The following is a 21,065-nucleotide window of genomic DNA, read 5'->3' as shown; positions in this document are numbered from 1 at the left end:
GGAGGAAGAGATGGAAAAGCAATTACTTTTTTTTTTTTTTACTTTCTCTGTATCTCGATGCGTTCTGTCATGTGTCAGAAAAACAAGAGCTGGAAAATGAAAATGGAAGCAGTCCTGCGCTGCGCCACCCCTCCAGCTGAGAGAATCTCAGAACTTTGCTCTTTTCCACCGGCGGAGCAATCACGTCTCCACCCGTGACCTCGTTCCCTCAGCAGAACTGTGGCTTGAACTTCCTGGTGAGATCCGTTCCCATCAGAATTTACATAGACTTTCCTTTGGGTTCCCTTTTCTCCATAAATGGGCGAATTGGGTCTGATACTCGTCCACAAAAAATTCCTCTTTATTCATTTCTTGATTCCTGTTTGTTCATTTCCTCTTTTAGGTCTTTTGGGGGGTATTTTAAATAGAACAGCATCTATCGAATACTTGAGTAATCAGATATTCGACTGAAAATTCCTTCGATTAATTGAGTATTCGGTTCGGATTTGAGCTGATGACAAAGCGGACCCTTCAGCGAGGGAGGGGGGTGGATTGAGGGAGGGAGGAAGGGAGGGTGGGTGGGCATGACTACTTTGATGTCTTTGAGGCTCCAGTAGAATAAATCCCCAGCCATATATCCAAGTAAGATCTCTGTGTGGACTGGACGCATTCGGGTTTTCTTGAATATGTTAAGCCTTCAGTTCTAAACTCTGGAACTAGAACTGCAGGAGCCTTCTGGAGAGAAGGCGAAACATATTCCAGAAAACCCGAACGCGTCCAGTCGACATTATAACCTGGATGATTGAGAATTTATACAAACAACAGGGGATTTTGACACATTTGCCTGCGCAAAGGACGTGTGGTCACCCTACATGAGAAGATATCATCATTATTGCTACTTTCCCTCAAATCTTTCATCTATCTTCTAACTTCACTTCTTCCTCTGTTTGTATGGGTGCCCCTGTGAAGTACTGTGCTTTGAGCTTTACATTTAATTAAACGATTACTCAAAGCTGAGGAAATACCGTAACTCTTTATTTGTATTTGACGTAACCCCCTAGGTTTAAAAGGATGCACTTGAGGAACAGCCAGATAGTCTCGGTACTCGTAGGCTAAAGTGGGAACACCCCTTTAACGACAGCGTTTATATTTATCTGCACAATCATCGCCCATGCGGCCAACATTTTGTTCCCACTAATTACAGAAGTATAATCAGTGCCAAAATAATGCATCAGTGTATGTGTTTTAATATAATCGGACATCCTGATAATTTAGAAGTTTTAATTAGACCAAAAGCACTTTGTGATGATTGCGCTAGCTCCGAGCTCGGCATTAAGAGGACAGCAAGAGTGACTGGATGCTCCATCTGTTCGAGCGGGTTGCCAGTTCATTCTCAGACTTTCTGGGAGCTCGTTTACAAACGGAGCCTCCTCGCGGATCGTCCATCACTGCCGCCTGTTTGTTTGTCAGCACTGGACGCGAGTTTCGGCGCGTGACCACGGCGAGGGGTTCTCAGATGACCCCGGGGTGTCGTCACCAGCTGATGGGGCTTTGGCTGAAGTGGCCATCGTTCTCCCGGAGCTGACCCTTTCTGTCCTCCTCCTCGTGGGGAACACAGGCAGAGCTGCTGGGAGACGTTGGAGCACTGAGATTCTACTAATGACTCATGAGGACCTCATTTCCGACCCTTGACCCCAACCACTGCTCCGTCAGGCAACGTCGTCTCGCCTTGCATCGGCGGAATCGACCTTTCCGCTAATTACGTGATGCTAACTAGCAGAAGAAACTCTCTCCTGCACCTCTGTTAACTGGAGCTCTCGGTGCAGATCGATCGTGTCCAAAAACTCCTCATTGGAATCTGCCGGCGATACCCAGAGAGGTGAGCGGTTTTGTATTCTGCCGGGTTCCTCTCTGTGTCTCACTCTGTAATTGGCTGCACTTTGGCACCCGTGGAGATGTTCACTAATTAGAAGCATCAGCATGAATAAATGTAACCAAACAAAGGACCAATAAAGACGCATCACAGGCAACACAGAAGCAAAGGAAGAATATGCTATTCGCTCTAGGTTGTTTGAGGGTTTTCCTTTTTTTCCGCTCTCTGTTTTGAAGGACGAGCCTTTTTGCTCCGCTGGTCACATGAAGCAATGCCTCAGTCGTCCATGTGGGATTCCAGAGTAATTGCCTTCTCCGAGCTTCCACCTTATTTTAATTAAGCGCGCAGCACATCCACTTATAAACCAGCAACGAGAATCAACCTGGAGACTGCGGCATTAATTAACGACGTTACCTACCTCTCAGAGCAAATCTAAAGTTCCTCCCAGCTGGTCTGAATGGTGGAATTAAAAAAGCCAACCTGGTGAAAGGAGAGAGTCCAGCCTGAGAGGTCTGGTTACCGCAGCAGCTGTACGGGAAACACATCATCCATAAACAGATTATCATCACAATGATTTTTAAAAAGTTACCCCATCAATCATGATGTGGGAGCCTTTTTTTGTTTTGATGCAATGGTTTGGAATTTTGCTGCTGTTTTGGAAAGGGCTCTAAAATCTGATCGGTCCTCTACTTCAGTACATTTTTAGAGTCAGCCGACGTCTAACTTGTCCTCTAGGTGGCGACACCTGTCGCAGAACAGGAATATACAGACTCACTTCTGAAGATAAAGACAGGATTTTTTTTTATGATATTTTGGGTAAACGAGAAAGATGGTAGAAGAGATGGATGGATGGATACATTAGTCATCTGTGTACCCCCCACCCCCTCCCTTCCACGCACGCACGCACGCACGCACATCGTCTGGTTTCGAGACGCGGGGCGCTCCCTCTCTCTCGTTCTGCTCTCTCCTCCTCTTCCTCTGTTCACTCCAATCCCTCCTCCCTTCTCCCACCCCGAACACTCCAGCCCGCCGCCGCTTGCTATTTGGCACCTTGGCTGCGCGCCGCCGTGCACGGACGCTCCTGCTCCTCCGCGCTTTTGTGCCGCACCGGCGCGTCTCTCGTTGATCCGCCTCATTCGTGCCTTCTGCCGGGGAAGCCACACTTTCTCCCAGCAGGAGGGGGAACCATGACCACGGCGAAGGAAGGCAGCGCGGCGGCGAAGGCGGCTCATCAGCAGGAACAGGTACGTCCGCGGTGCTGATATTAACCCGCGATCGCGCTAATTCGGGGTCTGATTGCGGCGCTGCGGTGACTTTTTCCCACCTCTCTGTGTTCAGATGAGGTGCTCGCTCGGCAGCGCTGAGTCCCAGCATCACGACCGGATGATTTAACATCTCCGTGCTCCGGGGTGATGATTGCCGTCATTACGCAGCGAGCTTTATTATTCACGGGGTTTGCGCGCACGGAGACAGCGGGCAGTTTGTTCTGCGGCTTCACCTTGTGTGGAGGGCAGAGGATCGCCTCAGCAACTTCTCCCGGCTGAGCATCTGTGAAAAGGCTCAGATCAACAGTTTGGCTCCGTGCTTTTGCTGCCGGTGTCTGATAAACCAGCTGACCCCGGAACCCGCAGACGCTGTTGCGTGTCGGTGGTGCAGTCCCTGATCATGACCCACCTCTGAGGTCCAGGCAGCAGAAACCTTTCTTTAAACACATCCTGGTCTGAAAATAGAGCCCCAATTGTTTCAGTGCATCGAGATCTAAGTTGGTTGACATTTTTATGGTGGTAAATATTAGCAATAACGTGAGCATCAGTAGATCGCCTGTGTGTCTTTTAATTAAATGACTCCTTCATTTGTAATGTACCCAGAGGGGCTGTTTTTGTGGTCTAGCACACTGATTTTAGCCTTTCTGTCTGATTCAGACAATGATTATCACCAGAAATGTGTGCGTTTGCTGCTCACTGGCGACCACAGATGTGTCAACATCAGCCCTCCATCCGCACACTTCATTAGAAAAATGACTGAATAGGTGAGAGGGGCACTTCGCCTCTGTTGGGATCCACCTGCAGACACTCACTCATGCCTCTGTCCAGAGGCAAGGCACTCTTCTTCTCCTGGGCCGGACGGTGTCCCCCAGGGATCCACTCCTTTCATATGCTCACTTTAGGAAACATCATTAGAAAATCCAATAGTTTGATCCATTTTTATGCAGATGACTCCCAACATCCCACTTAAATCTGTAAAGTCTGCGCAGCCTTTTCTAGACTGAGGAAATTAAAACCTGCAAACGACTTCCTTCACTTCAATGAAGACAAACCTGAAGTCGTCGATGTCTTTATTCCGTCCCTGAAAACCTCGGCCCCTTTGCCCCTTTTGGGAAACCCCATGCAATAAACAAATCTCATCTTTTTAAAAGACCGTTTTGTTTTTTTTTAACCGAGAATAACTGCCAAGCTCAAGTCCGTTCTATCCGACAAGGACATGGAAAAGCCACCCGCTTGTCGCTCCCTTTACTTTGGTCTCCCTCTGGATCTGGTGGCACATCAGTTGGTCCAAAATGCAGCAGCTAGCTGCTTACCAAGGACAAAAAGCCAACCAGGTGACCGCTTCCTTTTACCGGCTTTCAGTCCAGTTTAGGTTTCATTTCAAGATCCTGTTCAAGGTTTTTAAAGCTGTTCACAACCTGGCCCCCAGCTACAGAGCTGATATCAGTCATCTCAAGGTAGCTCTGAGGTCTCTTAGATCCCATTGCCAAGGTCTCCTTTGTGTCTCACCCCCGTTTTTAGCCGTTCTCTACATTTCTCAACGCTGCTCTTCCCAACATTTTATTGGTCTGACCCTGTTTCAGTTGTAATTAATTGTCTCTTGATGTCATAAAAATGATTGACTTTTAAACTATTCCGGTTATTTTCTGCCTGTTTAATTAATCCTGGATGTCAACCAATTAGCTTTTGTCCTGCCGTGGCACTCCCCAGTAGACAGGTTTCTGAAACATCAGGGTGGCAGCTTTGGTCTTTTCAGTATCGATTTGCTTTCCAGATGCCAAATTTGTCTTTTAATTGGCTTAAAAATCCACTGAGGAGAAGCCATAATTGCATTTCTAACCATTGAAAATTCTGGCTGCTTTGTTTATAATGTTAATCGTGTCTCTATAAGCCGACATTTTCTGGGATTGTTGTGTGTGCTGATGACATCCCGCTATTCTAAATGGCGGCTGTCAGCCGAACGTTCTGGCCTGTGAAGCTCCATCAGAGAGAAGAATTGCTTCTGACGCATTAGCTTATAAAATCAGAGCCGTGACGCAGACATGTGCGAGAGCACGCCTGACGGCCTCGCACACCGGCCACCGCGTACCTGGGATACGTGAGGTCCTGCCGCGGCCTCCTGATTGATGATCCTCTGGCAGAGCGTCTGGTCTAGGGTGGGAGGACACAAATAGGGGGCAGCTCACCAGAGATAGCAAACAGCAGCGGCGGCAGCTCGCTGATAATCAGCTAGTCACAGCTCCGAGGTTCTCGCCACTAACCCTCATTACTGCGCTGGGGTGGAGGCTCTGGTGGTGTGACAGGTCAGCCCTGAGTGAGGGCCTGTAATTTAGTCACACAGCCCAGCGACCTCAGCGCCATTTGCAGGGGAAAGAAGAGAATCTCTTATTACGACACGCTGATCTTTGACTAATTAGCAAAGGTTGCTCCGCCGGCCTGTTTGTGCTCCCATTATCCTCGGCCTCGCCCCCTAAAACACACATCAGCTTTTGAATCCACGTCATAAAAGCAGCACTTCGTTAGACCTCCAAAGTCGTTATGGCCGGTTTTGTTTTTGACCGCTTGAATGTCTCAGCGAAGGAGACACGTTTAAGGTGATTGAAGCGAGATAATGTCGGAGAAAAAAGGCTAGCTTTAGCTAAGCACAGTAAAGTCATGTCATTAGTTGACAGTCCTCCTGGATTTTGCTCTTCTTCTGGGTTTCTCTCTCCTGCTAGCTGCAGTCGCCGCTCATTCGCTTATCGTCATGGAGAGGCTGTCGTGTCTGCTAGCCTTCAGTCGCATCTTCACACATAATATTGAGCCGCCGCCGCTGTTGTGGGTCTGCTGTGGAAGTCGGGATCGGGCGCATGAATATGTAGTCTGACTGTGACTCGCTGCAATTTAACACAAATGCCTGGTTGAAAGCCAGAGCTGTTATTCGGTTCCTCTCCCAGCATTTCTGGGGAAAACTGAATATTTATGTTCTGGGAGCAGTTTAACCGTGTCACCTTACATTAGAAACCAGCATCAGAATTCCTGTCTGAGCCATTTGGAGGAGCGTTAAAGCGAGATCGCCGTACCTGACATTCAACGGGGGAGACTCCAGCCTCTGGCCCAATAATCGTCCTTATTGCTACTTTTTCACATTCACTGAAGCTCTCTGGCTCCAGGAGCCGTCGTGAGGAGGAGCCGTGTCTGGTGAGAGATGAGCTGAAAGCCACACCGGTACCTTATGGGATGTTATATTTGTCTCGTAGAAAAAGCTATTGCTGTCCAATGTTCCAAAGGTTTAATGAGGTTTAAGATTATAGTTGATAAAGTCATGTTTTCTATTCGTTGTTGAGGGTAGTATTACCCAGGTGTTGCTCCTGAACTTGAAGCCCTCCACATGCTAACGGCTAAACTGTTATTTGTAGGCAGAAAGACGGTCACGCATTACAGTCATGTTGGACTCACTCACTGGCTCACACCTGCAGAAAAAGCAGAAGGGATGCAGAGAAAGTGGAGTCTGAACTAATGCAGACGACTCCGGACCAGTGTTGCTGTGGTTTGTGTGGTTTTAATTAGCCGTGGTGTGTCTAATTCACCTCTCTGTGGTGGAGCTGCTGCCTCGGTGGGCTGCTGATGAATAGCTAAAGTCGTGAGTGAAGTACTTAAACAGATGTTAATTAAAGGAGCAAAGTGCACATAAAGAACGGTGGGATGTAAAGAAATCAGCCCTGTGGTGCCAACGATGTTTATTTGTTGGTATTGTTCATTGAACCTTTCTTTAGAGGCTCTCAGAGGCAGGTGCCTTCATCCTCTCAATATCTAATTTGTTCAGTTCATTTTGTGCAGTTTGCAGACTTATTTGAGGCATTTTACCATGTAGTTTGTGCTTTGACGTCACAAAATCTTCTCGTTAGATTTATCGTGGCAGTTAGCATGTCGCTAGCTCATCCATATTCTCGATATTCTTAAAGCTAAATCAAAGTTGAAAAAATAACAACCGAGTCCCCCTGTTTCCTCAGTACCCCTGAATGATTGGGGGGTGACAAAGATTGATTTGCAAGAGGATTAGACGCCCCTCTTGTTTGGTGAATGTTTATGCAGAGTGTGAACAGTCCAGCCACGTTGCTGTGGTCTAAAGAAGAGATTAGAGGTGGTCGCCAGTCGAATCATCCTGATTGCTGGGCCGATCTAAATGCTTTGCCTGAAATTGCTTGCAATGCTCAGGAGCAGGTTGCTCTAATTTGTCAATAAATATTCAGGGTTTTGGAGCAATGGTCAAACTAAATGTCAACACAGCCCTCCATCTTGCTAATTGCCGGCGCCGACATCACCTTTGGGTTTGTAATCTCCTCATTTACGAAAAGGTCAACATTGTTCTCACCGGTGACTTTATTCTTATTTGGTTTTAAATGCAAATTTCAAATATTCAGATGGGACGCTCCAGTAGTGATATCCGTAGTGGTTCCTGGTCCAGTTTTGTGCTCGTTTGGCGGGAGTCTCGTATGAGCAAAATTACAGCCTTAAATTCTCTTTTCAAAGAATTTCAGCCATGAAGACTGAAGGCATCACTTCTCTGATGGTTTAAGGCCTCGGCCGGCTTCATTAATGGAAGCTGGAACATGGAGGGGTGCACTATTAATGGTTTGTTCCAGTTTAGCGTTCCCAGGAAACGCGGGCTCTTCCGCTCAGTAATGTGCTAATATAGTTTGGTTATTACAGCGGCAGCCTGTGATGTGTGTCACATGTGTCTGTGACATATTTCCCGTATTTGAAGTCTCCGTGTTTGAATCCTCGCCTGCGTCTGCCTGTGTTTATCGGCGCCTCGCCTCCGTCCATTCCCAGCTTTGTTTTCTGGCCTTATCGACTGGCTGTAATTAGGGGCCCGGAGCTGTGGAGCGGGAAGGCGATCAGGAGCTGCCGTGTTCCACCAAGTCTCTAATTGAAACATTGAGCATTGCCAGCAAACCAGCCTCCACACCCCAATTCCTCCCCCTCCTCTAGGGGCCGCAGCACCCTCATGCTAGTGACAAACATTCAGAAGAGCTAGTGCGAGTCGCAAACCATCAGCAGGTAATTGCCAGGAGACTCGGATGCTGCTGCTGCAGCTTCATCGGACAGGCTGCAGTGGCGGCGGCGGCGAGGCGGGGGCTGTTTGTGCGGGCGCAGCGGCTCAAAGTGATACATGGAACGTCATTAGCTTTGTCTTATTTAAACTCCTGCTTCAGCTCTGCTCTCAACGCTGGCATGGGCTGTTAAAATCCCATCCTCCTGGAGATTTATCTGAAGCAAACGGACCAATAACTTCCCCCTCGCGCGGCTTATCGACGCTGAATTGCTCCATGTGGCGTCATATGGAGCCGCTCGGCGTCCAGGCAGGAGGCAGAGGCTCGGCCCGAATCTTGGCGGCTGTCCTGGCACCGGCAGTGAGGAATGAGCTCACTTTTTAAAGGGGCCGGAGCAGTCGCTCAACCAGTTTTCCTGCTGACATTTACTGCCTGTAGCATTATTGTTATGGCTGCAATCATTTCCAGAGCTACAGAAAACCAGTCGGCATCCCAGGGGTGGAGATTTGCATATGGACAACTGCATCGTGACAAATAGAGGAGGGTTGCAGAGGGCTGAAAGAGTTAGAGATGCAGATGATTTCTATTTTTATGATCATCCAGAGCTGCTCTGTTGGAGTCGAAGATAACGAGTGAAGAAGGGAAAAGGGCCCTAACTGGTTCCCATTAGACCAGTTCACACATGCTTTAAGGATGGATTTTTTGGATTTGAAGGGTTCTGGACAACCTGGAACAAATTGGCTCCACTCAACAACCTCAGGTGGCCGTGACATGCTGGTTAAACTGTGCCACCCCCTTTTTTCCCCTCGAGGGCCCCCCTCAGGGACAAGCTAAATCTCGCCTTTATCACGTTTTCCCACCAGGAGTCGAGGCTTCGTCCCTCCGTGATGGCTTCCCGGTCCACTCCTGCGTCTCGTAAATCCGAACCAAAAAACATGAAGCGGCCTGGGTGGGAGGAACAGTCGACGAGTCAACCGCCTGCTGATTGTTGGCGCTCGCAACGTCGGCTATTAAGCGTCAGTGATGTTTAGCGCACGCGTCTGGCGCACCGACTCTCGTGACATTTACTGGGCACGCTCCAACTGCCTGGTTTCCATGGAGATGCAGCTGTGCGCAAACAAAAAAAAAGCCCCATTTGGTAAATCAAAACTGACAACAGGGGTTCATGGCGCGGTGGCGGCGGTGGGGTAATAATAAATCAATAATTGTGCCACCGTCTTGTTTATGCTGTCCCGTTGTTAACGAGCAGCTAAATTGAATCAGATGCTCGGCTAATGTGCGTCTCATTCTGGGAAATGAGCATACAGCCGCGTTTTCAGCGCGTCCCGGCTAACGAGCGCTCGACTTTGTTTGAGCATCAAACGCCGCGGGAGGCCTGATTGGGCCCTTTGATTCCGCCTTTGTTCTGCTGATACAGAGACGTGGCACATCGGCACTTGGGTGGAATTGGGATTCAACGCGGGGTGCTAATTACTCGCGACATGTTAGTCCCGCACGCAGGCGATAATGGGCTCTCATCATCTGGAGATGGCGCCTTCACAGGACACGCCAGGTTAAGAACTGGAGAATCTTCGGAACAGATGAACTCTCTTTGACATAAATATCAACATGAACACAAGCAGAATCTATTTTTATCCACGTGCTAAAAGCCGACGTCAAAGAACTGAGTCTTCAGCATGAACGCTTCTTTGTTCTTTATCGTTTCAGAGATTATAAACCCACGCAGGCCCGGGGTTCACACTCCGGAGGTTATTATCTTATTCCACTCATCCTCAGCATGTTGTCAATTTCCGATGGATTATGTGCTCTTCGCCTTCTTGCTCTTGTGGAATAGGGATTCCTCCTGTAGTGTTGGGATACGGCGCGTTGCCAGCTGTGGCTCAGGTGTTTAGAGCGGCCCTTTGCTGATTGAAGGTCAGCAACATGAAGTGTTCTTGAATCGGGTTCTGAACGCAGCTGCTGCATCTCCAGGGCTCGAGTGCGCATCGGCAGTTATTTGTAGTCGGTTACGCTGCACGTCAGCATCTCGCCTCATCTGAAACAACAGCAGCGACCACCTGACCGAGCGGCTTTTGTAGCCGCCCTGGTGGCCACTCTGGGTAACTGCAGCATCTGGAAGGCTGCCGTGTGGAGGGTTTAGCGACATCTAGTGGAGGAACAGGCGGCTCACATAGGCCTTGTTAGGTCAGTAAAATTAGTGAATTTTAGAAATAATCCACAAGATTGTTTCATTTCTAATTGTGTGTTTAAACGCCGGCAGCGAAGGCTGTGTGGGAGCTGTGGGGATGTGTGATAAACGCTTTCCTCTTGTGTGTGTTGCACCCGAGAACCTGGATGTGCGGCGCAGCAGGACGCTGCCAATCTGAGCAGTCTGAAGAGCTCCTGAAGTGTGAAACTCTGATTGAAGGAACCACCTCCAGCAGCTCTGCAGCTCCTCTTTGTCTTATCAGGGTCGCTCGTTTTCTCCTGGAAACCTGGAGCCCACATCGAAATCTGCCTGCAGAGGCCAGTTTTGTCCTCTGTGCTGGTCCTTGTCCTTGTCCTTGACCTTGTATTCAGATTAAATTCAGCAGGGATATGAAAGTGCTGTTTGTACTGGACACAATGTGCACAAAGGTCGCATTTCTCCTCTTTTTTTTACCCTGAACGCTGCCAGAAAATGAAGCAAAAGACCCCAGAATAACTCTTTTTACTCTCAATTCAAAACTGAGAGTAAAAATTGTTTTATTGCTCAGTTTCTCCTCCTTCCTTATTTGGATTTAATGGCGGTTCGGCTCGTTGGTACCTTGATGAAAACAGTGGAAATGTTTTTTTGTCGGGTTTACTGGTCGCACGTGCCCGAGTAGAGTTACTCAGATTTACTTCGTCTGGGCCTCCGACGTCCTCTCAGGAGTCGTGAACTGCTTGAATCTTGGTGAGAAATCGAATGCGGGAGAGCGGAAAAGACACTTTTGTTTGTTGTGTTCGTCCCAGGCTTAAACGCTTACTTGGTGTCCAGCGATGTCGTGCAATTTTCATATCTTTCATATCTGTTCGTGCTCCAGCTCAGTGAAGAGCTTCTGCTCTGGAGGGGCTGTGTAGCAGGAACGCTGGGAAAACATCGTGTTCTCACACCCTTTAGAACATCTTCAACGTGACAGATGGTGGCGGAAGGATCACCTCTCTTTATTATTCAGCCAACATTCAGTGTCCTTCATCTTCTTGTTGGACTGTAATTTTCTTTCTTCACTCTCTCCTGTTCCAGCTTCATTTAAACCTACAGCATTTACAGTGACGGTGGAGAGCTGCGACGTTCCAACTGTGAAAATGTTATTTTTAAAGAAAAACCCTGGAAAGGCTCATTTTGTTCCAGATCCATCATTAAAGGGGTATTAAAAACATGTTTTCTCTGAGCTGTGAACTAAACCATATGGCCCTCTTGAGCAGAAATACTGGTTCTAATATCGACGCTGGCGTGAAATCAATGAGCTGTGATGGATTAAAAATATCACCAGAGCCAAGATCCCCAAAAAAGTGAGGCTAATCGGGGTTAACGGCTCCCTGGACTACAGCTTTATCGTCTGCCTTCATCCACCTGCACTAAAGGCAGCGTACAGCCGCTAATAACTAATGTGATGCTAGCATTCGCTCTCAAGGATCCTGCAATAAGCTCGAAAATCAAATATTTCTGACACGTTAGGGTTGAAATCCATGCCGATCTTTTGGTTAAAATCCCACAGAGATCCGGGGAAGACGGATAACTGGCCGATTTTTCTTGAGTTTTCCTTCATTTTGTCCAGAGAAGCAATTCTTCTTCCCCTCTCTGAAATGAAACAATACCATAAAAGCTTTATAGAGTCCATTATAACCTTATCAGTCTTCCCAGCGTCGCTGGAGTTAAGCCACCGATGTGGCGAGCCGGCCGTGATAAGCCCGGGTCACTCTGTTACCGCCTGGAGATTCTTCCTGGACAATAATGGTGCCTGAGATACCCGGCAGGTGTCTGAATAAACCCTCTAATAGAGCAATTATTCTCAAACAAAAGGTCACCTCAGGCGTGACGACAGGCCCGGAAATCAATAAAGATCCCAATTACCGGCGAAGCACCGGGCCAATATTTGGTGACCGGCTACCAGCCGTCCAGAAGATGATCAGATTTCAGGTCGGCTTCATTCCTTCGGTCCAGCCGTGAGAGAGCTGGAGTTACCAAAAGTCATCTGTTACCTTCTTTCTTCTCATCGACTCCTGAAGTTTCTTCATTGATGCATTTGCATAAAAATTCCATTTTGGACATTAAAGCCATTTTTGGGATTTTTGGAGATTCAGTCAAGTTAATTCCAGTCTACTGGAAGCTAACTGGTGCTAACTGCGAACTCTTAACGTAGCTTTCAACAGTAATGGAGTATTTAAAGGATCAGCGACCTTTCCTGAAAACAAGTTCTGTGATGAGACTCCAGAAAACGTCCAGCAAACCTGCAAATTTGTTCCGGGAAGTTTGTTTCCACTCAGAAACATTGAGTCCTTCATCCGCTTACTTCTCCTCTCCTGTATTTGAACCATCCTGTTCCAGAACAGGCAGTGAAATCAGCCGTTCTTTCCTTCCTGTTGCAGCTGCAGCATTGATTTGGAATCGCTGCCGCCTGCCTGCTTCAACGGGATTAGACTTTAGCGTGAGCCTGTTCGCTAGAGGTCAAGCTAATTACGTGCTGGGCCGTCAGAGGAGACGCGGTACCATCGTGTCCAAGGACGCGTCAGGGTGTTGGACAGTAATGGCAACTGGCAGCGCTCGTTGCCTCGAGAAATTTCCCGCTTTAATTTTGACACCATTTGTCCTGCAGACCACAAACAACCTTCAGCCAAACAACAGGAAGTGCTTCATTATCGCAACGGTTCCAGCGCAGCATGGTCGCCTTCTCCTCCGAGTCCATCTGTAAGAGTCCAACGGCGTCGTTAACTCAGACAGCAGGTCTGACAAGGGTTTTAGCGGAACGGTTAAGGCCATTTCCAGGTCGCTATGGTAACGGCTGGGCCCTGAGGGTGGTGTCACGCCTGTATTGGGGTTTATTGCACAGACATTAAATTATATTTGCCGCTGTGTTGCCGGTTTTAACCCGTCATTCCGACTTTAATTCATTTGCATTTGTGCGAGGCGCGAGCTTAAACTTGTCGCTTTGATTAAATGTAAAAGCCGAGACGCTAAACAATAAAGGATGAGAAATAAAAAAAGCGGCTTGAAACCACAAACGTGAGGCTGCTGCCTTTGTTTTACTCCAGCTTGTTTAATAAATGATAGACGAGAATAAGGAAGGAGCTTGTAACAGTCTGTTTTGCTCCTCTGGAGAAGATACGATGTTCATAAGATGTTTAAAACCATTTCTTTTTGATTAATATACGACACAGGAAGCTTCTTGTGGATCGTCTGAGATCCAGAAGAGCAGCAGATAGTCTAAAGATTATTTCACATCAAGTAAAAAAGAAAAACGAGCGTGAAAAGATTAAACTTGAATCAATATTACTGCGAGTCTTTCTGTTTAATCTCCTTTTTAGATTAAATAGTCAGTCTGATCTTCAAGGTTTCGGATTCTTATTTCCTTGAGTCGCCTCGAGTGTTGGGTTTTTACATAAATAAGAAAGTAAAGATAATAATTGAATGTATTTGCTTTATTTTGAGGGGTCTTTTGTCCCATTTTCCTTTTTGATCACGTTTTTATGGACTAAGTTGAAACAATTACGTGGCTGGAACTGAACAAATGTGTGATATACAACGTTTCTTCACGTTTGTATTAAATTTAATGACATTATTGTTGCCAATAAGCTGCAAATTCATTTTAAAAAAATCCAGAGCTGCTCTCCTTGTTTAAGATGAGTTATGCTAATGGCCTGTAGCATTGAACGCGGTGTTCAGCAGTGAGCGTGCTATCGATGCTATCTCCGTGCTGAATTATTGATGAAAGAGTTCTAAGAAATCTTTTCGCTGCTGAGCATCTGGTGCTGAGGCTGCACGCTCGGCTCTTCCCGGCTGACGGGAACATGATCGGTGTCAGGAAACGCCGAGGAACAGGCGTTTATATCTGAAGATCTGAGGCTCTAAAGCGCTGATGCTAATGCTAATGCTCACCTTTAGCGTCAGCCTGACACTCGCAGGAGGCGCAGCTTCGACCGCCCAAAGGTGATCCGAGACCAGATCACCTCCTCTGGGCTTGTTCCGGGTTGTGTTTATTTGTGTGTTGCATCATGGGTAATCTCATTAGCTCCGGCTTACTGAGCGTGTCCATCAGAGCCGCCGGCGTCCTCCGGCTCTGTTTTAGTCCACCCGATGATCAGCAGGGATCCACGTCTCCTTTAGTTGTTTGACTTTGATGAGGGAAGCGTGTGACCCCGCCGGGACCCGCGCTCGCTCCGGCTGTGATCCGTCATGTGACGAGGCCACCTGATTAAGAACCGTCCGTTCTTGGCCCTTTTCTATCGGTGACCCCAGGCGGCTCAAGGTTCCGCTCGCGGTTTATTCCTGTTGCGCTGCGTCTAGATGTTTCAGGCTTTGGCTTCCCTTGAGAAGTTTTGAGCTCTGAACTCTGGAAAACATTCTCCTGCAGCTCCGAACGGGAAACTTTGTGTTAAGAATCCTGCTCTGAACCGGAACCATCGGGTCTGGAGGCAGAACTGGTGATGTTAGAAGGTTATCTTTAATTTTCTCTAATTCAGGGCCCGGTTTGACATTTAATTCCAGACGGTGAGCTGGCTTTAATTAACCATCAACAAAACCTGAATGCCACGCGTTAACGCCGCTCCGCGTCAAAACGGTGTCGGAGCTGTTAAATGAAGTTTAGCGCAGCAAATGCTTATTATAAAGGTTTTGGAAGTCAACGTAATAAAAAGACGATTAAAGTTCATCCTTTTTTAGTTATCTAAACAGCGTTTAAGCAGATAAATCCAATGTAACCGCGGAGGGTCGTTACCATTATCACATGTTGAAGCAGCAAAAAAGGCCCTAACCTTGTTTTCTACTCATTTTTCTTTCTGTTCTGTTTTTCTCCCCTAATAAAACCCACAATGACCCCTCCACCGTTGGCATCCCCGACCTCTTGTGATGGCAAACGCAGCCTGCTCCTCCTGCTTTTTATTGCAAACGTGGTACGTTAACCTGACCTGCCCGTTTCCCTCTGACTGCGTTAGCGCTCCAGCAGTCGCGTTCCGTTCGTGAAAATGCTCCAGATCAGTGTTGGAGAATGTGAAACCGGGTCAGGGTCTCGGATCAACCGTACCGATGGTCGATGAAGTTTGTGAGGAGACGTCTTTGACATAATAGAACCCGAACGACCTTGCTGCTGTTTGCGCGCTGCTAATCGCTAACCGGATCATTAGGGCTGGAGGAGCTCGTTAGCGGGCTGGTGATTAATTTTTATTTTGTTGGTGTTTTCAAGGCAGCAGACATTAATTACGACGATAGAACCGCGTCGTCCCGCGGCCTTCCTGTGTCACCCTTTAGGACGAGAACCTGTGTGGTTTAAATAATGTAGAAGCGACAGGAAATCAAAAAGCCCAGCTGGTCTCACGGCTTCGCTGCCTGGGATGGAAATGGCGTTTTCCCTATATAGACCTGAAGTGCACGCGGGTCCTGCTGGTGCATTAAACACGCAGCTGCATGTGGAAGCGTGTTGTTGAACCGATAACGGAATAAAAGCAGCGTTTCCTGATCTGATAAATCATTCAGAGGCGGCGCGCTCTCCCAGCTGAGCGGCGGGAACGCTCGGGCCGCGGCGCGAGCAACAGGTAGCCGGAGTGAGGCCGAGCAGTGATTTTTCTGTTTCACCGCATAGAGGGTTACCATGGAGATGCCACGAGAGAGCGGGAAAACAAAGTAGCTGGAGTTGATGGAAATGGCGCCGCTGCGGCTCCGACCCCGGGCCGGCAAACGTGCAGTTTTCCAAATCGATTCCAAGCGGCGTTGGCGGTACACAGGAAGCGTGACGGTGCGCTCACTGTCCCGACACACCCATGTGACCTTTGTGCCTCTATAACTAGACTGAATATTCCGATTTAAGTGTGATTTTTTTTGGAAAGTCTGAACATCAAATGGAGGTGATGACTGCCCCCCCCTTCCCCCCTCTGATATTATTGTGTGTTATTGCAGATTACTGGTGGAAAAAGAAGCCTGACCGCTCTTAACAATCGGGCATCTCTCATGCTGAGAGCTCTTCAGGCAAATGTTACGGCCCTGATGAGAGGCTGGAAGTCTTTTCTTTCGACACGAGTTTCATATTTTGTCAGCGGAGGAGATAAAATAGCGGCAGGGCCAGAATACATTAGCCTTTGTAAACACCAACAGGAGCAGCAGCGTCTCTTTATTAGACCCTGTGCCTGGAAGCAGTGACTTGTGGGGCGGTTCATTTCCAGGAAGCCGGCGCGTCTGCCAGCACATATTGTTTCTATGATGGCAATTTATTTATCTGGAGTGGCACGACGAGTGTGCGCTATGGAACGGAGGTTGATGGATACGAGCAGCAGGACAGACACTTTTCAATTCTTCGTGTTGCTGAGAGACGCGGGCGCTCGCTGGCGCGGCGGCAGAGAATACAAATAATTCTGGGAGGCTGCCGAGAGACATGCTCCGCTCTGCAGTGAGATCTCCCAGCCTCCTCTCTTCCCACCTCCCTTCAGTTGTCTGCATTCACCGCGACTCGCCTCCTCCCGGCGGCTCGGTTAACCTCGTAGTCTGTAGCTGCTGGAAAGTTTCCAATGTAAAACAATGTTTGACCTTGAGCAGAAAATCAGCACCTCAGAAAATTGTCAGTGTCACCAGATTTAAAGTGTGTGTGTGTGTCTGTGTGTGTGTGTGTGTAAGCCTACTTTGTCTGGTTTAGTCTGCTCCACCACAACAGTCCTCGTTCAGCTCAACTCAGGTCTGCTAGCTTCCGCTAACAGGTGGTTTCTCTGCAGCTAGCCGCCATGGCAACATTGCAGGATCCATGTGACCCGACTCGCACCATACGAGCCACGACAGCGTGAACAAGTTTGTTTTTTTAGGTCCGTTACTCCAAAATGTCGGTGCGAATTCCCATCTTTCCGCTTTACTGCTGGAGCCCACATTTGTAGCCTGAGCAGAACCATGGCAACCTTAGCGTCATGGCGCGAGTCGGGCTGTGAACTTCTGCTTCGAGACCTTTGCAAAAATGAGCCAGACGCTTAAATTATGGTTTTTATAGGCTCATTAATAGTGGAATAAATGGTGCAAACTGATTTACTGTGTGACCTCATGCAGCGGTGACACATTTGGGAGGATGATGCCTTGATTTCATGCACGTCTACTCTCAAAATAGCATCCTTCTCTTTCCACGCGTCACTTTCTTCTTCTATCATTTGCAGCCTTCGCAGGAGCCTCCGTGTTTCGCGGTTGCCATTTGCTGCACCGATGTTGGCATGGCGCCGTGCTCTGAGGTGGCGCCCCGCACGCTACCATTTCAGCAAGATGGTGCACCTGTGAGGTCACGTTAGGTCGGACAATCACAGAGTCGCGACGCCGTTTAGAGCCCAAAAACCCAGTTGAAGCCCAACGGAGGCTCTCTCGCACACTCATCACGCCCCCCAGGGGGCTCGGCTTCAGTCACTCCACCGGAATATTCTGGAGTATTTCCTGTAAAATGACATCTGCCATTAAAGCGGCGCTCAGAGAAGCGAGCGGCGACCAGGCGGCAGCTCGTAAAAGTGAATCTCCGGCTCTTCTAGCAGCGTTTATCCGCAGCTGTGTCCTCGCCGTGCTCTCCTCGTTAAGTCCCCTGATTGGAGCAGCGGCGGCGGCGGCGGCGGTGACAGATGTGAGGACGCTTCCAAGGGAGAAATGATGAAATGAAAGGAAACTTTCTCCGCCTGGGCTTTTGTGAAAGTGAAAATAGCAACGTCTGTCTTCTTAATGACAATCAAATGTATTAATGTAGCCTATTTGATGAAGCCTTTATTAGCAATTGTTGCGTCTCCATGGATACTCAGCTGAGACTCAGCCTTCACATTGTGAATTGATATTGATATTATCATTAACTGTCAAAACGAAGCCTTTGTGAACCTGAGCAGCAACTAATAAGAATCCAGTTGCACACGAGGCTTAAATCCGGATATATGAATTTCATCCTATAGAGGTGTCCTCGCAGCTCTGCGGCGCCGCCTCATCCTCCCAACACAATTGTTGTATTTTCCAGAGATGCGATTTAGCCCGAACTCCGCAGAGGGAGAGGTCAGGCGGCGATGGCGGCCTGAGCATCCCTGTAATGAAGCGGAGAAGATTCGCTCTCAAGGCAAACAAAGCAGGCCGAAGCGTCGGCAAACACGGATGTTCAGACGGGCTTCCAAGGCGAGCTCCTATTTTATTCCGAACGGCTTTTGGAACCACTTAAACAACAGAGAGGATTTGGATCCCAGTTTAATCTGCTCGTATTTCTGCGGGAAAAAAGTAGAAAGACGCGGAGGTTCAAATCCTCACAGCATTCCGAGCTTCCGCCGCCTCAGCGAGGGTTAATGCCGAGGCCTTTATACGCTATTTTTATGTTAAATCTTTCCCTCTTTTGTCTAAGAAGGCAGATTGGCTCGGTTCCGATGCAGCGGATCCTCAAGACTGTTAAATGTAAAAATGTCTGCTTGTTGTGCAAAGTGAGGGCAAAAAAGCTGAGAGAATGGAAATTTTTGCCAGTTTTTTTCTTCTTTTCTTACATTTTTGAAGCCAAAACCTGATTATTATTACTATCAGCTTCCACAATTGTTCCCTGGAGCAGCGATGATAAAAGGGGACCGGTCAGTCCAGACTCCGTGTGCTCTTTTCTCCCTTTAGAATATCCGTGCTAGCAAGCGCGACCATGTCGTTAGCCATTGTAGCTCCTCTCCTGGTTGAGGTTTTTAAGAGTAAACTTGGATTCTTCACTTCTCTGTGATGAACGTCTTCACATCAACTCTCCCCTTATTGAGACGCCCGTGCCAGACCCGAGGTCGCCAGTTTGAATCACACGGTCACCGACGGTGTTTTAGTTAGCACCACGCCACAGCAGTATCGATAGTAGCGTGATTGTGTTTTGCAGTTAAAGCAGACACACCTGGATGAAGAAATTCGGAATCAATGTCAGCAAAGCCCCGAAGCTCTTGCCGGGGTCCCGCTAATGTTCCAGGCGGAACCTCGTAAATCCGGCATTTACATTCTGCGGCTCATCCCGTGGAACGCTCTTGTCAAAATGGCACATTTTGCTTTCAGACTCGAGTGGCTCTTCCATCATTCCTGCCTCCACGCCGCCTCGTCGTAATTCCGTTGAAAGTTAAAGTCGCACTTTTGCGTCAACAATTTCTGCAGCTGTGGGAAACCGAGGGAAGAGAAGAAGCCCCGAGGGGATGTGGGGGCGGGAAACTTCCCTTAACAGGGAGAAACCTGGAGCAGGACCAGGCTCATGTGTTGTGAATCAATATTAATAAGTTTAATTTCTTCAATATCAAGTTTTCTTGTTTGTTTTTTAGATTTATGACATCAAGTGACGAGTCCTTGCACCGCTGGTGCAAACATATCGCTCTGAGCTCCGGGGCCGATTTAGTATCAGCTAATTAATCTATTATCTTCAGAATAGTGAGTCCTCGGAAAGAATTTGCGGCAGAATCCGATCAAAATAATTGCCCGCTTGAGAATTCTGACTTTACGTGAGCAGCCTGCCGAGATCTCCGTCGGCTGTCAGGAAAGAAAATCTGTCCTCTGACTTTCTGGTGGTTATTTTTGTGGATGGAAAAGAAATAAAGAATGTGAGAAAAGCGTAGCTTTCGGTGTCCTCTTGGCTTAATTATCGGCGGTGAGCAGAGCGGTGGGCTGGTGCTGCCCTGGGTTCAGGCTGCAGGCTGACGGCTGCGGGTCGCCGCGGTCAACAAACTGCTGCCTTCCTGCGTCTACGGTGGACAAATATAGTTTAAATTGTGTGTATTTTTAATGCCATCCTTCCTATAAAACCACCAGGACACTTCCTGGTGGGTCTTCTTAATCTTTTGGGAAGCTCCAGATGTTTTTGACTCTATCAAGAAGTCATTTCCAGACTGTACTCTGTGATCCCGTACGTGTCACGCAGCGATGGCGTTCGCCGGTCACAGGAAGTGAGGAACCGATACCCCAACAGGCAGTTCTTGGCCCTGTTCTGGTTCCTTCTCTTCTCTCTTCGTATTGTCAGGTTTGGATAATGAGTCACCGGATGAGAGACTCGAGGTCGTCAGCCTCGTCTGCGGCTCGGGGCCCAATCAGTCGTTGCCTCCATTATTCAGCGCCATCTTATTATTAGCGTTGGACCACAGGAAGACGCTGCGGAGATAAAGTTTTAATGGTGAGCTCCCCACACAGGACCAATAAGTCATGTGTGTTCAGTCACTTTGGGGTTCTGAGGAGGCGTCGGGACCAAAAAGCTGACTCATACAGGTGTTGAACAAAATTTGGTCTGATTTTGGAGCTCAGTCTGTGTTTTTTAGAGGCCTTTCAAAACTTGGACTCAAACTGCTCACGTTATCTTCAGAGGTGCACACTCCTTAATCTGGATCTCTAGGGTCCCTCTCCTGGATCTGATCAGTTAGTGGTCATGGGAACCTGTGCCAGGAAAAGCTCACTTTGACTAGGAAGAAACCTTGATTAGGACCAGGTTCATATGACCTCCTGCTGATGGGAGGAGGAGGAGGTGGCAGAGAACAAATGAGTAAAATGTGGATTGGGGTCTTTTGAGTTGAGATTTTACTGCATCTGAAAAGTTCTTATCTCTGCTGGCTGGCGGTAAATGTGAACCTCTGTCTTCCAGCAAAGGTCAGTGAAGTCTGATGAGCTTCGCCTCCTGCTGTGAGGAGAAAGCAAAGATAAACTTTCACCTGAACTCCTGCGGTTTCTCTGTGTGGCATTTGGAGACTTCACTGGACAACCCGAGATAAAGGGAACCGGCGTTC

At 48.1% G+C, this 21,065-nt stretch overlaps 1 protein-coding gene across 5 annotated transcripts in view; it reads left to right on the top strand.

Annotated features, from left to right (window-relative positions):
* Positions 1 to 21,065, top strand: part of LOC130513765 (dipeptidyl aminopeptidase-like protein 6) — a 103,255-nt gene that overhangs the window by 57,505 nt on the left and 24,685 nt on the right. The window contains exon 1 of one of the 5 annotated variants that reach the window (XM_057012778.1): positions 2,803 to 3,096. The exons of the other annotated variants lie outside the window; for them this stretch is intronic. Coding sequence (XP_056868758.1) covers positions 3,040 to 3,096 — 57 coding nt within the window. The 5' untranslated portion in view covers positions 2,803 to 3,039. Of the gene's footprint in view, positions 1 to 2,802; positions 3,097 to 21,065 lie in introns of those variants that run through there. 5 annotated transcript variants of the gene reach the window in all.

Source organism: Takifugu flavidus, chromosome 17 (genome assembly GCF_003711565.1).
Source record: "Takifugu flavidus isolate HTHZ2018 chromosome 17, ASM371156v2, whole genome shotgun sequence".
NCBI lineage: Eukaryota > Metazoa > Chordata > Actinopteri > Tetraodontiformes > Tetraodontidae > Takifugu > Takifugu flavidus.
Note: the sequence above shows the minus strand (reverse complement) of the source record. Positions and strands in the feature narration are given on the sequence as shown.